Source organism: Maylandia zebra, linkage group LG17 (genome assembly GCF_041146795.1).
Source record: "Maylandia zebra isolate NMK-2024a linkage group LG17, Mzebra_GT3a, whole genome shotgun sequence".
In the NCBI taxonomy this organism is placed as follows: domain Eukaryota; kingdom Metazoa; phylum Chordata; class Actinopteri; order Cichliformes; family Cichlidae; genus Maylandia; species Maylandia zebra.
In genome coordinates, this window is record NC_135183.1 from 13887308 (window position 1) to 13904491 (window position 17184).

Here is a 17184-nt window from a genome sequence, read left to right on the forward strand (position 1 = left end):
ACACGGCTTTAACAAGAAGAAAAGTCAGTCATTCACCATTATCTTTCTCTTCTTCGTGCGCACTAAAACCACTAAAGTCCTCTTCTCCAGTGTTGGAAACGAACAGGCTCAGGGTGGCTTCGTCATCCACTCTTAGCTCCTTTCCTTTGTTGTCACTTTCAAAACCAAACAAATCCTCGTTGTCAGTGTCAGAGTCGAACACCCTCTGAAGGGCCGTGGCGGTGTCCTCCTCTCCACCATGCAACAGTCCAGCCCTTCAAAATCCGTTGGTGATCATGGATGTTTTCACACTTTTCCACGCTGTCAGAATTCACTGGTGGAGTTGGGCATAAGTTGCTTTTCGCAAGTTTATCGCCGTTCGTCATCCACGCCTCCCGCTGAACACGTAGCACTACTTTGAAGTTTGTTTTTCGCGCTACTTCGTACGGCACTACGTTGCCTGGCGGACGGACATGTGACCAACATACCACTCTTGAACCCCGATACTGTGTATCTGATCACATTCCCTTCCGCCAGGCAACGTAGTGCCGTACAACAGCGGAACAAACAAAACAAATCCTCTTATGATATCACAAAAATCATGGACAATCCTTAGAAAAGCCGCACCTGACTAAAAGCCGCAGGGTTCAAAGCTTGTGCAAAAAGTAGCGGCTTATAGCCCGACAATTACGGTAATCAATCTGTCATATACATAATTAATATCCTGGTTCTCATATTTAACCTTAGTTCTGTTAAAAAGCAGTTAAAGGAAATTACTGAGGACTCATCTGTATTCTTCATTTTCTTTTCATTTACTTATGCTTTTAGTTCCTATCATAAACTGCAAAAACTGGACAATGGTCACTGATATTATTTATTAATAATCAACCTATTTACTTTATTTTCAGTATCATTTGAAAATATATTGTCTATAAGAATGCCATAATATGATGTGATTCTAGAACTTCTAATGATTTCAGGTTACAGGCTCTTATATATTATAGGCTCTGTCATTTTATGTTTATTTGGGTTTAACATTTTAATTTTTAAAATTTACACAAATTAAATTTTTTGGCATTTTCCTGTGAACTTTTCCTGCATCCAGTCTTTACAGTCTTTGTAGATTTCAACTGTTATGCATTCCAGCACATTATTAGTCAGTGTCATCACCAGAGGTTACTGTAATCCAATTACTTTTTTCAAGTAATGAGTAAAGGATTACTATTGCAAAAAAGGTAATTAGATTACTGTTACTTTCCCGTAAGCATGCTGCGTTACTGTGTTACTAAAACCGTGATTAATTGCGAGAGTGTCTCATGACAATGAGGTAAGCGAGTGTGACATTCGTGGCAACAGCTGTGTGCAGATCAACAATGGATAATATATTGAGTGCGGAAGAGCATATGATCATGCAGCGTTTAAAGCGTGGAAGTACTGACCTTACTTTGAGTTTGATTCCGTAAAAAGTGACAACATTAGCGTCCGCTGCTCACTGCGTGGGAAGAAAACTTCTTTTTACAGCGAAAAAAAACCCTTAACTTCTGAGCAAGCACCAAGTACGCTACCAGGGAATGGGAAACTCACAGACAAACCCGCAGATTCTTCCACTGACCACTGCGGCACACCTGCACCAGGGTAAACCTCCGCCTACCCAACTCCTGCTTTACAGGTGAAAATAGAACAACAGGACCGCTAGTCTTTGATTTTATTTATTTTCTGCTGTGTTTTACTTGCATTTATTTGAAAGACTGAGTGTAAACACCAAAAACCTATTTTATTTTATGTGCAGAAAATAGGTTTAAATGTTAAACAAATTTCTTCCAGTCAGTGAATGTTGCATATAATTGAATTTTTGCTTGATGCATAAAGTTAAAAGATTAAAACTAATAAAACAAGTTTTAAAACGAGACTTTTCCATTTGATTACATTTTGTATGATGGATTATGCAGAAAAAGTAGAATTGGGCTGAAAGATCTATCGCTTTATTACCTATTCAGGTTGTAAATCGTGTTTTTTAAAAATAACTAAGTAACTAAACTTATTTGCTTTGAAAATAAGTAATCAGTAAAGTAATGGGATTACTTTTTTGGGGAAGTAATAAGTAATTAGTTATCAATTACTTTTTTCAAGTAACTTGACCAACACTGGTCATCACATTATCCAGTCCCTTAAACTTTAAATATTTGTCCACACAAGGCCACTCCTCAGCCACCAAAGAAGCAGCATCACACTTTGATCCAGTAGCAGTCCTTGTGAAAGAAGTCACATACTGTTTAAATTCTATTCATGTGTACACATGGTTACAAAGAAAAAACAAAACATAAATACCTGACTCTATCCACAGAATCCCAAAAGACTGAAGGCGCTACACAAAAGGCTGATTCTGCTCCAAAATGACTGCAAGCATAATAGGCAGTTTCTCACATGGATCAACGTGTGACATAGAATGTTATGTATGAATCCTGAATAGCTGACTTTGATTGTCAGTAGAGAAACATTGAACTGGAATTGCATGATTTAGAACTGACTTACTGTGGCAAGTGACCAGGGAATCAGCTTCAAATACATATATATCTAATTCAGCAGCCTGATGTTCACAGCTCTAGAAATGTAAGTGACATATCATAACCCATAATATTTGTGGTATGGTGTTCTGCTGGGTAGAATTATATTGTGTAAACTGGTGAATCAATAAAAGCTTGGTAAATGGCAAGACAGCAGTGCAATGGTTAGCACTCTCACCTCACCTTACAGCAAGAAGATCCTGAGTTTGAATCTTCTGACTAGTTAGGTAGATGCTTTCTATATGGAATTTGTAATTCCGCTTTAGCTGTGAAACACACAGCTGTTTAAATGTATTGACATTTTAAATTTCAGTTAAGGAAAAGTTGCAAAACTAGTTGCATATGCTGTCAGTTATAAATTTTAGAAAGAAAATATGAAGTGGTACAACAACTGAAATGGAAGACAAAAAAATTTCAAATGGTGAACGTGTAATTTTTAGTAGCAGCAGTAGTTATGTACTGTATCTGTGGTAATATTATCAGCGTTTACACGTGGTTGTCATGTGCCTGCTGTATTTTCACACTATTAACAGGAAGATGGAGTAATCCACTGAATCTTAAGAGCTGTGGTGCAGTATCTCTTCTGATAAACTCTCAGAATATTTGTGCTCATGTGGATTCCTGTGTTTATAAGGAGGTGCTGGTGTATAAGAGTGATGGATGAATGTTTTCTTATTGTGCATCTGTGTCCCAGTTTTTAAAATGCACGTGCCGATGCACACAGCAAAGGATATAACCCTAATCCCGGTCCATTTACACTTTTTTCCATTTGCTTTTTGGTTGGCAAATGGAAGAAAGGGGGTTGGTTGCTGGTAATTTGCACAGCAGCACTGTGCAAAAGTCTTGAGTCAAAGAACACCCCCATCCAGCTATATTGGAATTTTTTTTCCAGTTTATCAATCTAAAGTGAATTCACTGTTTGAGTTTTGCTCTTCAACTCCCAAGAATAACACCTGGCACAATAACCTTTTTGCCTTTTTGTTCACATGGACTTTTTGTGTACATGGACAATTGTTTAAATAAATAAACAAATAAAAAGAAATTTTAAATGAATTTCCTAATGCATATTTTATTGCACAATTCATTATTGAAGCACAACATTCTTCATTTGCATGCATGTGGCACTTCTGGTCCTCCATACTGGACACAGGAATGCAGACTTGAAACAGAGAACACAGAAGGGCACGGAAAAAAAACCTTGGGGAATAAGTGATAAGTTGAACTTCAAAAAGAAAACATAATCTGGATATAACATCACAGAAAACTAAAAAATAGAAACTATAGCTAGAATATGTAAATAAAGAACAGACTATGCAGAAAATATAACAATGAGCAAAACTAAAATACTAAACTCAGTCATTTTTTCATTTGTTACGCCACTTAGGACTGACATGTGAATGACTGAAAAAATAAGAAAAGACCCTACTTAAAAGGGCTGAATGAGACTTCTGTCTGTACATAACAAGCAAATTTGAAACACCACAGTTTGGTGGTATTTCCCTTGGCAGAAACCGCTGAGTTTCATGTATTTTTGTTGTTGTTGTTTTAGGTTATATCTATAGGAACTGCACTGAGAAAGGATGGTCGGACTTCTACCCATCCTATGAAGAGGCCTGTAAGATTCCAGAGGATGAAGAAATCGAACCAGAGGTAAACATTGCTCATTCTCACTTAGAGATCCAAGACTATTTGCTGGATTTTTTTTTCTACTGATATTAAAAGAATTCATTGTGATAAAAATATTAAAGTTTTTTTTAATGATCTCAGCACCCTGCACATTTTTCAGCTACAGCCTTGCAGAAGACCATCTGGGTCGGTATATATTGTGATTTATTTACTATGTTTTGTTTGTTTTCATTTTATTTTAGTTTGCTATGTTGATTCCAGAGGTGGCAAAAGTGCAGATATTCTTTACTTGTGTACAGATACTATAAAAATACTATGGTAAACGTTTAAGTACCGAATCAACTTTTTTTACTCAAGTGAGAATGAAGTGGTGCAAGCTCTGAAATGTACTCAGAGAAATAAAGTTAAAAGTAGCTCCTTGAAAAATAATTCTACCAGATATTTTTGTACAAAGGGTAACTGAACTAAATGCTAATTCTAAAGAATGTGGTCAGATTGAATCTGTTATATAAGACACAAGCAGTAAAAAAGAATAAAAAAGAAATATTTTCTGTTGCCTACATTGTAAAGGGTGACTTTGCTTCCACATATAAACAGAAAAATACAGTAAGGAGTTCAAGTGGGATTCAGCAGCTGGGTGAACCCTAAGACTACTTGTAGTAGCTCAGTGTGGGGACACGAATCACAACTCACAATATTTTCTAATGTGAGCTTCAGTAAATTGTCTTTGTGTACAGGTTGTGATCAGGTGACCTGCTGTGCTTTTTGGATTTACAAAGCCTAATTTAACAAGATATCAGCAGATGTTTCTAGCTAACCTGTTTACCCTGCACAAAACTACTGATAATTTTCATTTAGCATTTGAGTAACACAAATTTAATATACTTAGTTTGTTTTGCTGGACATTTCACAATATGAAACAATCCAAACACATATGTATATCTAATATGTAATTAAAAATGATGGCACTACATGTCAAATCTGCAGTTTATCAAGTATAATTGAGCGGTCCTTATCTATAAAAAAAATAAATAAGGGAGTCTCCAGAATTTTTTCATAGGGGTCGCCATCTTGGGGCAGCTAAAAAATATTGAGGTGGCATAACCAAAAACATAATTTCCATTTTTATTATGCTATTGTCAAATATAGTTTACTTGAAAAGTTTGGCAAAAAGGAGAAAGATAAAATAATAATTTGTCTAGTTAATTTCCTGCTATTAAAGGTGATACCACTGAAAATATGTACATATGAAAACCAGGTACTTGATTTTGAAATCCATAATACGTTTTAACTGACTGATCAATTGACTAGAAGTCCCAACCAACACTTTAATATTTCTCAGCAGAGCTGAGCAGAAGCAGCCTGAAGCGTCACGGTCAGCGGGAGCTGACTGTGTGCGGAGTAAGTAAACATCATTACAAAATAAAGCAAGGCGAATAGGGGCAAGTAAACTAAACTAAACTGTGAAGGACTGACTATAACAAACATGACATGAAAATAATTCTGAACATTATAAAGCAAAATAATTATACATGCAAGGAACTATGACGAGAAAACATGAACTGAGGAGAATCATGAAAATGCGTTAACCTGATGTGAGCTGGAGAGAAGGAAAACAGACGACCTGACACTGAACAAAGGAAGACAGGACTTAAATACACACAGGAGGTGATTGTGGAAGTGGAAACACATGGGGAAACAGCTGACTCAAATGAACATAATGACACCACAGGGGAAGAGTAAAACTAAACACATGGAACAAAGAAACATAAGACTTTTAAAATAAATCAGGAAACATTGAAGGATGTAAACATGACAACACAAGCTTGACAATATGGAACACACAGACATAAAACACATGACACAAAAACCAAGGACACAGATGATAGTAATTGCTGAACTGAAACTCAACTAGACCCTAAATAAGAATAACACAAGAACTTATAATCACAAACTTAACATAAGAACTCAAAAATACAGAGCGAACTGAAAATGTTGGGTCACAGACCCAGCCCCTGACATAAAGCTTCACTCTCCCAGAATGAAGTTAACTTGTCCAGGAAAGACAAATCAGTCCAAATCAAATTAGATCATGTAAGAGTGTGAAGTGTTTCCGGTCTCTATTTTGGGGGCTGGCCAGTGCAAACAATCCGGGTGATAACTGTGTGGAATCCTGTGAAACATGCTTTTTACGTTTTCTTCACAGGACTGCAAGAACAAGCATGTTTTGAATGTGATTCCTAATTAATCAAGTAGCCATGGATAACTGGAGAGGTGAAATATATTAATGCAGTTGCTGGTATTCTGGTCATCAGTGTTAATAATGAAACTGCTCCACCTATTTCTAAACAGATTTCTCCAGGGTTGGATTACAGTAAATTTGGTTCAGGTCGCATCAAATATAGTAGCTGCATTATTCAATGAACAACTCATAAAGACAAACATAATAAAACAGCAGATGGGTCATTATCTCGTCACATTATTGAACACTTGAAGGTTGTGAATGAGCGTTAGGTTAATACTTGCTGGTGTCTGTTTAGGATAATAGTTTGCCATTTCTGGACTGTGCTGTGCACACTGGGGAGAATGGAAAAGTCAGCATTTAAGTTTACCCCAAGCCCACACACACAGACCAGTATCTACTCTTTGACTCCCACCACCCTCTGGAGCACAGACATGGAGTAATCAGCACACTACAACACTGGGCAGAAAGCATTCCCACTAAGCCAGAAGGGAAATAAAAAGAACACATACATGTAAAGAAAGCTCTCAAAACACGTGGTTATCCCAAATGGGCTTTCATCAAGTCAGCAAAGATGGGTAGGAAAGAAGGTAAGGCACAAATTAGGGAGAAACAGGATGAAAAACGGAAAAGGTCACTCTTTCGAGGACGCCAATGTTCACATTTTGGACAGAGAAGGCAGATGATTTGAAAGAGGAGTGAAATAAGCCATCTATGTCCACTGTGAACAACTTGTTGAACAAATGCGGTGGCTTACAACACCAGCTGTCTGCCACCTACAGTGCAGTTTTGAGATCCCTTCCCTTAACCCCCACTCACTTCTCTTTTTTTTCAGACAACGTATTTCTCCAACTTCAAACAGGTGTACACTGCTGGCTACGCTACCTCCCTCATCTCTCTTATATCAGCTATTTTTGTCTTCACTGTCTTCAGGTAATGCTGGAGGTCTCATTGAAAAATATTAGACTCTTTTAGACTAAATGACTCTGAAATAAAATAGTATATGAACATTTATCCAAACAGATTAATTGAAGGTTCTTTTTTCTTCTACTCTTTAGGAAATTTCACTGCACCAGGAACTACATCCACATGAACTTGTTCTTCTCATTCATCCTGAGAGCGAGTGCTGTCTTTATCAAAGACGCTATCCTTTTTTCTGATGAAAACATGGACCACTGCTTTATGTCTACAGTGAGTATGTCATCTTCCATGCCCATCAAAGGCACTATATTTACTTAAGAAAACTGGCAGTAGGATTAAGGATAGTATGGTTATCTAAAAATAAACTAAAATTCAGCGTGACAAAACTATTTTACTCAAGTGAAAAACACATTAAAAACTAGGTTACAGAAAAAAACCCTCACTGAAATTATATTATGTGGTTACAAAATGAGCTAAAGTGGGAGATTGACTTAGTTTTTAGGGTTTGGAGGCATTGATGCATGTTGTTAATGATATAGATATTCCATTCTCATTAAACATATAGCTCATAGACTCCAGTTCCCCCACGACAGAGATAGATGGGGGGATATGTGGATGTGTCTATGTGTCAGTGTGTCAGCTGTTTTCAAAAGGTCTCATTTGTATTGAAGCATCAATACAGAACATTGTAAGATTGACCATTTAAAATACTTATTTTAAATATTTTAAATAGTAAAACTAATACAGAAACTTAAAAACTAAAAAAAAATGTTTGCATTTTTTTAATTATAAACTAGCTGAAACATAGCTTAACTAAAAGTAAAACCTGAAGATTGGGGTCATTACTCAAAACAAGTAATGCACTACAGCTTACACTTCACTTTTTAAAAGATTTTGTTTCTTTTGCTTATCTAGTGAAGGGTTACAAGGGTGCTCTCAAACTATGACTCTGTCCTGTCATAGTTTGAGAGGGAGGTACAACAGGCAGGTATGCAGACATCCATTCTGGGTTACATTCACCAGTCACCAGTTAGATGAGAAAACTGCAGTCCCCAGAGAGAATCCACAGAGGCACAAGGAGAAATATGCAGTCTCCACATAAAAGCGCACCACCTTGCTGGCCTTCACAGGGAAGGTTACTCCTTGTGGAAAATAATAAATTACACAACTTATTATATTTTTTATTTTGTTACTTGGCAACAGTGCCTGTGTAAATAGCAAACTAACAATAAAAATATGATATGTACACATATCATCCACTATTTCGGGACTGACCTCACTGACTGCTCTTTATGGTCCCCCTCTGATCCACTCTTGCAATAAGGAAGAACTAATGAGCATAATATCACTCCTCAGTTTTTAGAGTGCTTGGTCCCTTTTGTACTTCTGCAGCATGAATTAAACTCAATAAAAAATATAGCTTGGAACATTTTTTTCTATCCACCCAAGATGCAGATAATTAAATGATACTTAATTGTCAGTGTGGTACTTCAATTCAATTCAATTCAATTTTATATATATAGCACCAAATTACAACAACAGTCACCTCAAGGTGCTTTATATTATAAGGTATACCCTGCAGCAATACATAGAGAGAAACCCAACAATCATATGACCCCCTATGAGCAAGAGGGGCAGCTATCTGCTGCGACCAGTTGGTGTCAGAGAAGGAAGACAGAATAACAGACATGCTGTGGAAGAGAGCCAGAGATTAATAGTAAGTATGATTCAATGCAGAGAGGTCTATTAACACATAGTGAGTGAGAAAGGTGACTGAAGAAGAAATACTCAATGCATCACAGGAGTCCCCCAGCAGCCTAGAACTATTGCAGCATAACTAAGGGAGGATTCAGGGTCACCTGATCCAGCCCTAACTATGTGCATAATCAAAAAGGAAAGTTTTAAACCTGATCTTAAAAGCAGAGATTGTGTCTGTCTCCCGAATCCAACCTGGAAGCTGGTTCCACAGAAGAGGGGCCTGAAAACTGAAGGCTCTCCCTCCCATTCTACCTTTAAATACTCTAGGAAATTCTGGGTTTCTTGGACAAGTGCTCCAATTTCTACTTAAGAATATAGTTGGGGGGGAAAGGCAGTGGTCCTTTCAAAATAGCCCTTTATTTTGCCAGCACCACAATTACAATGACTTCCAAAATGTGCAACACAAGAAGTATCCATGTTTTAAAGCTATAATCAGAACTTGTCAAGTAATCTTGGAAAAAGTAACTAAACTTGGTCAATTATTTCTTCAGACTTTACATGTCAAACCTTCTCAGAAGAAACAAGACATGTTGGCAATTTAACAATGTATTAAACAAACAGGGGTCTCAGTAGCATGTGGAAGAACAATACACAGAATCAGCCTGGCACCACATCTTCATGCTGGCCACAATCTGGACACACTAAAGCAGTGGGATGGTATCGCATTCTTCAATCAGCACTTGTCACAGGTCAGCCAAATAAACAGGCTTTCCAGTGGTATGAGATTTATACCCGTTGCAACAATAAAGAAATAATAAACCAAATGCAAATTTCCTTACTTTGCATGCTGCTAATAATCCAATTTAATAGTTTTTTAATTTAATCTAACTGCACAGGTTAGATTATTGTTTCTATCCAGCCATATTCTTTTTACAATTACTAGGTAAATCTGTTGCAGGAAAAAAGGGAGATAAAATATCCATGTTTCAACTGCAAGGTTTCTTTAAACTGTAGCAATGAGTTTGGTTAGCTGTGTTTGGTTTTCTTGATATCGTCTCTGATGAGGTTAATAACTTAATATAAGAGCAGCAAGGAGCAAGACTGAAATGCTGGGAATGGCTGAGCAAAGAGCCGGTGAGAGCATAAATGTGTTTCCCTTTGTGTTTTTCTCCTGATGAGGCTGTCTGGAGTGCTGGTAAGTGTGCCTCTTGTGTCGGTATGAGGGACCAGCACCAGAACATCAGCATGACTCGTAGAAAGGCTTTGAGGCACAATGAATAGGTAATATGAAGGGAAAAAAAGCCTACTCATGACATCAACAAAAACACGGTTTAAAGAAAAATACAGTGGGCAAGGCTAGATATGGATAAGAAGATGGTTCTAGAACAGGATTCACAGTGAAATCTATCAATCAGTAATACATTATGTATTAATTACGAACTGTCCAGATGTATCAAATATCATGTACAAAAGGTTAGCAGCTAACTAGAGAAGAAAATAGAAGAAAATTACAGAAACAGGCAATGGAGAGCAAAACTAGAGCTAAAACACCTTGAATAGTTGGCATCCCTTCTGGTGGGAACTATCTAACTGAGGGTTACTCTTCAAAAACGTACAGGGAATTAGGCAACAGATTGCTAACAAGTCTAATTTAATATGCTATATGCATATAACATGCTTTTTAGCTTTCATAGTGTGAAGTAGGAAGTGGGCTCACCCAAGTATCCCAAAATTTTGTCCAACACCCGAAAGGTGACAATGACAGAGTAGCGAAAACTACAAGTAATGTTTGAAATACAGTGGGGCAAAAAAGTATTTAGTCAGCCACTGATTGTGCAAGTTCCCCCACTTAAAATGATGACAGAGGTCAGTAATTTGCACCAGAGGTACACTTCAACTGTGAGAGACAGAATGTGAAAAAAAAATCCATGAATTCACATGGTAGGATTTGTAAAGAATTTATTCGTAAATTAGGGTGGAAAATAAGTATTTGGTCACCTCAAACAAGGAAAATCTCTGGCTCTCACAGACCTGTAACGTCTTCTGTAAGAAGCTTTTCTGTCCCCCACTCGTTACCTGTATGAATGGCACCTGTTTGAACTCATCATCTGTATAAAAGACACCTGTCCACAGCCTCAAATAGTCAGACTCCAAACTCCGCCATGGCCAAGACCAAAGAGCTTTCGAAGGACACCAGGAAAAGTATTGTAGACCTGCACCAGACTGGGAAGAGTGAATCTACAATAGGCAAGCAGCTTGGTGTGAAAAAATCAACTGTGGGAGCAATCATCAGAAAATGGAAGACATACAAGACCACTGATAATCTGCCTCGATCTGGGGCTCCACGCAAGATCTCATCCCATGGGGTCAAAATGATCATGAGAACGGTGAGCAAAGATCCCAGAACCACACGGGGGGACCTGGTGAATGACCTGCAGAGAGCTGGGACCAAAGTAACAAAGGTCACCATCAGTAACACACTACAACGGCAGGGAATCAAATCCCGCAGTGCCAGATGTGTTCCGCTGCTGAAGCCAGTGCATGTCCAGGCCCGTCTGAAGTTTGCCAGAGAGCACATGGATGATACAGCAGAGGATTGGGAGAATGTCATGTGGTCAGATGAAACCAAAGTAGAACTTTTTGGTATAAACTCAACTCGTTGTGTTTGGAGGAAGAAGAATACTGAGTTGCATCCCAAGAACACCATACCTACTGTGAAGCATGGGGGTGGAAACATCATGCTATGGGGCTGTTTTTCTGCCAAGGGGACAGGACGACTGATCCGTGTTAAGGACAGAATGAATGGGGCCATGTATCGTGAGATTTTGAGCCAAAACCTCCTTCCATCAGTGAGAACTTTGAAGATGAAACGAGGCTGGGTCTTCCAACATGACAATGATCCAAAACACACCGCCCGGGCAACAAAGGAGTGGCTCCGTAAGAAGCATTTGAAAGTCCTGGAGTGGCCTAGCCAGTCTCCAGACCTCAACCCCATAGAAAATCTGTGGCGGGAGTTGAAAGTCCGTGTTGCTCGGCGACAGCCCCAAAACATCACTGCTCTCGAGAAGATCTGCATGGAGGAATGGGCCAAAATACCAGCTACTGTGTGTGCAAACCTGGTAAAGATCTATAGTAAACGTTTGACCTCTGTTATTGCCAACAAAGGTTATGTTACAAAGTATTGAGTTGTATTTTTGTTATTGACCAAATACTTATTTTCCACCCTGATTTACGAATAAATTCTTTACAAATCCTACCATGTGGATTCATGGATTTTTTTTTCACATTCTGTCTCTCACGGTTGAAGTGTACCTCTGGTGCAAATTACTGACCTCTGTCATCATTTTAAGTGGGGGAACTTGCACAATCGGTGGCTGACTAAATACTTTTTTGCCCCACTGTATTACTGTTTCTGTTGCACAAATTAATCTTTTAAGATGTTTATAGGCAAGAAGGTAGATGTGTAAACTTCAAATATCTGTTCGATTTATCAAGACATGGTGTAAAAGTGCTCCAGTGTTTTCAGATAAGTCCCTTCCTGCTGGTCTAACAGCTAACTTGCTCCACCAGCTGTCAACTGACCAGAAGGTCAAGGCTCACTATACCCAACGAGAACGCTTATTTCAGGGACATCGTTTTAAGAACCCTCTGTGGCTTTCACCAATCAGTGGAAGTGAAAAGAAAGAAATAATTCACAAAGCTTCATAACCAGATTATTTAACAAATTTTAAGGATTACATAAGCACATAGGCTTTATGGAGTGTGATTTCTGCAACACTCAAAAGCCAACAACTCTGTGATGCATTGAGTGTTTCATCCCAGATGCCATGCTCCCCAAACACCATTTTGGCTGCCAGCTGTTTCAGAGTTCTGACATTTAGCGCACAGCAACAGAAAAAGACAAGAATATCAAAATTATTCTGAGATATAGACAGTGTACCAGTTTTGCTGGAGTTAAGGGAATCTAAATCCAATAACGTTTAGTTAAACAGTAACAGGCTTGAATATTATTTACAAGCAAAATAAATATCCCAAAGTCCTCATCTTAAGACTCAAGTATAAAATAAAGTTAATTTAATAAGTCCCTTAAGACAAAGGCAATTTATTGGTAATATAATTTATAAACTTCAATTAGCCATTAAAAGCCCGTTTCCATTTTGGAATAGCAAAAGAGCATTTACAAGAGAGTGACACGATGAATGAATTAAAATCTGTGGGAGAATTCGTCAACACCAAAAATGATGGTAGAAGTAGAACTTCGAGGTCAAAGTCAGCATGCTTTTTAAGTCGGTTCTTTTAGATTTGACAAAAGATTTTATGCATGCAGTGTGTTTTAGTGACCATTCAAATTCAATCAGATATACCATCTTAAAATGAGCAACATGACAATACATAATGTAGATGCTGCAGGTGGATTCAGATTCAGGTGAATAGTCTTTTGTGATTAGTTAATGAAACTGAAATCCCAGCTACATATGGGGGTCCCCGCTATGATGTCACTCACTTGTTGCTAAAGTCCTGTTGTTTATATATTAATGACAGTTGATGATTTATCCTTCTTTTTGATTCAAGTGGTAGCTCTGGAATGCAGCTCCATTGCTATCTCCTCTTCTTTGTAAACAACCTGCAGATTTATACAATACTCTGGCATTGCTCCCCTTCCTCAATCAGGAGGTCTAATCCCTGTTGCTCATTCATCTGCTTGTTAATAAGGAAGTTAAACCGGTCTACTACTTGAGTCCTCTCACTCTTTTAATGGCACATGTTATACTTAGTAGGACTCAGAAATTAGTGACTGACACCATAAAGCCACCAGGAAAGTGTTTACTGAAGAAGCTAAAGGCCATTATCTTCTATACATCTTGACTTCTTTTTGCAACCGCCACCTACTGTTTATTAAAGAGGTGCAGGTTTAAGGTGAAATATGACCGTCTTGTTTGACTACCATTATAATAAACTATATTTGAACCATTCCAGAAATATTATAGTGTTAGTAAGAGGAGGATGAGACTGATCATTAATTATAATGAGTATAAATAAATACAATGCAAAACCCATGACTTCAAGCACATGTGAAAGGAAATGGATGTTTCCCTGTAACACTAAAGTCTTATGTTTTTTATAATTCTGAACATCACTGTGGCTCATAAATTGATGTTTTTTATTGTTGCTGTCCCTGTAGATAAATGAGCCCTTCAGATGAATCTGATGTTCACGAATCTTTTTGTTTTTTTGTCCCACAGACATCCTGTAAATCAGCCGTGGCCTTCTTCCAGTTCAGTATCCTGGCTAACTACTTCTGGCTCCTGGTGGAGGGCATGTACCTGCAGACACTGCTCACTCTCACATTTGTCTTCCAGAAGAAATACTTCTGGTGGTACATACTTATTGGCTGGGGTGGGTACCTCACTTGTCATCATCCCTGTCTATCATATGTCCCTGTTTCCTTTCATTTGATTTCCTGTTTTTCCTCTTGCTCCACTTTAGTTCTTTTCCTAATGATCAGGTCACTCTGTTTGTGCCTCCCAGGTCTCCCGACAGTAATCATAACAGCTTGGATTCTAACTCGAAACTTCTACGACAACAGGGGGTGAGCAACGGCTGCAGGAAATCAAGACAATATCAAATTAGAGAAAATTTAAATAACAAAAATGATAGTAACACATACTCACTCAAATAACTTTAGACTAAACATAAAATGTTAACAAAAATAACATATTTTGTGATCTAGTCTTTGTGGCAAAAAAAGGCTTTTTGATAATATATTCATTTGTACAGTAATTCACACCCACAGTGCTGTACAAAACTCTCGAGGATGACTCATTTCTTTATTTTTTGCAATGAAAGCAGGAAATAGTTGGAGAAAGTTATTGGAACATGTTTGAATACAAGTGAAAACACAGTATACAAGGAAAAATTAACAAGTTTGTACAATTCTAATGAACTTGAAAGTGAATATTTGCTATGACTTTGTTCTTTAGCATTGAAACCTCTTTGGCAAGTGTTCTTGTAATTTTTTTTGACTTCAGGATTAGTTTTCCGGGATTCTTTGAGAACACTCCAAAGTTCTTCTTCGGAAATTGACTGCTTTTGCATTCTCTGTCACCTAAATTAGAGCGTCCACCATGTTTTACAAATGACTGTAGATACTCCCCTGACCTCCTCTTTATGGAAATATGATGATTCATCACTACACTAATATTGACAGTTTCAGTGCAGTCCTTGTGCCATTGTGCATACCTGTCTTTTCTCCTGGTTCTGTTCCTTAAGAATGGCTACCAACATTCAACTGAGACCATTTCTGGTGAATCTTCAGTTAACAGCAGATGGCTCAACTGAAGGGGCTGATGCTTTTCTCACATCCTGTGTCAGGCTAGTAACAAATTATCTAAAGGGGAAGCTTATCTAAGGTTTAATTCAATTCAGTTTTATTTATATAGCACCAAGTCACAACACCAGTTGACTAAATGTACTTTATATTGCAAGGTAAAAACCCTACAACGATACAGAGAAAACCCAACAATCAGATGACACAAGCAAACACTTTGTGACAGTAGGAAGGAAAAACTCCCTCCTAACATTATTGAATCTCTGCTAAAACCAGGCTCAGGGAGGGAGAGCCATCTGCAGCAATAGGTTGGGTTGAGGAGGTTAAAACGGGACAAAAGACACACTGTGGATAGTGTAAAAAAGCAAATAGGGTGTCTGTCTCTCCATTTGTAATATAACATTGATTTTTGCAAAGTTGTCTGTTATATGTAAACACAACACTAGTTCTTCCCATAAATTATGTGTATTTTTATACCTGTATGATTCATGTTAGTAGGAAGTGGCTTAACAAACAAAAAAAAATATTTTGAAGATGGCCAGGACTGCAGTCAATACCACCTTCACAAATGACATTATTATAAGAAAATCTGGTTCCTTGGAAGCAAACTATGAAGAAATGTGGAGTGGCTCAAGATATTTGCACAGTACTAAAAATGTATTAGCTTATTACTATTGGTTTTAAGCTTAATATATATTGTTGATTGTTCAAAGATACTATAAACAGCCTTGTAAGCCAGTGGTAACACACATTTCTGCCTGTTGTGTGTCTCAGGTGCTGGGATGACACAGATGTGGCCTTTATCTGGTGGATCATAAAAGCTCCAATAACGGCATCACTACTGGTGAGTACAGTAAAAGTGGGAGCCATTGCTGGATTATCAGAGTCCTCAATCTTGGCACAGTCCTGCATTTTGACTCTGTGGCTGCTATTGCAGACACTTATCTTGTCTTCACACTAGGAGCGACAATAACAAGTCAGGGAGAGTTGAGTCATATTCTACCTGGTCAATGCACAGAAGGTCAACAGAAATGACTAAATCAGAATCTCTCTGGTTTTCCTGCTATTGTGTTATGTTTGTTTCATTAAGACTATTATTACAGCTCTCATATCCCTCCTGACTCTAGAATTTATTATATTATATGTTCATATTATAACTTTTTCTCTCTGCAGTGTTAAAAAGTGCCTTTACACTGTGGTACTTGTTTCAGTTTATTGCATCATATGTTGGTGTGTGTATATGTGTGTTTACAGTGGGGGTACAAATTCTCAATTCTTACTCATATAATTTGCCCTTGACTTGCCACTGAAGGGAATCACGTCTAGATTCCAAACCTCTCCTTGCACATGCGCAGTCACTAAAATCTTACTTGATTATTTTTCGACTTCTTTAAGGGCATCTGCTCGTGCAGTGGCTTTTTTGGTCTCTCTTTTACCGTTTCCAGCATTGCTATTTTTAGATCGCTCCATGAAAGTCAAATTCAAACCACTCATACATGTATTTTGCAATTTTACCAATGACCTTAAACTCAGTAAGTGTCAACTTCCTCACAAAAATGGATTTTGGCCATCATAATTGGTGATAAACAGTAAATCTTGATCCAGAAACCAAACAGTTGTCAATGAAAGACTCTACAGCAGGGGTCCCCAATTCCAGTCCACGAGGGCCGGTATCCCTGCAGGTTTTAGGTGTGTCCTTGATCCATCACAGCTGATTTAAATGGCTAAATGACCTCCTCAACATGTCTTGAAGTTCTCCAGAGGCCTGGTAATGAACTAATCATGTGATTCAGGTGTGTTGACCCAGGGTTAGATCTAAAACCTGC

At 37.9% G+C, this 17184-nt stretch overlaps 1 protein-coding gene across 2 annotated transcripts in view; it reads left to right on the plus strand.

The window, feature by feature from the left end:
- Positions 1-17184, plus strand: part of ghrhrb (growth hormone releasing hormone receptor b) — an 80149-nt gene that overhangs the window by 52236 nt on the left and 10729 nt on the right. For both annotated transcript variants that reach the window (XM_004572326.2, XM_023154140.2), the window contains exons 4-9: positions 4093-4193; positions 7247-7344; positions 7470-7602; positions 14274-14427; positions 14560-14620; positions 16133-16202. In XM_004572326.2, coding sequence (XP_004572383.1) covers positions 4093-4193; positions 7247-7344; positions 7470-7602; positions 14274-14427; positions 14560-14620; positions 16133-16202 — 617 coding nt within the window. The remainder of the gene's footprint in view (positions 1-4092; positions 4194-7246; positions 7345-7469; positions 7603-14273; positions 14428-14559; positions 14621-16132; positions 16203-17184) is intronic.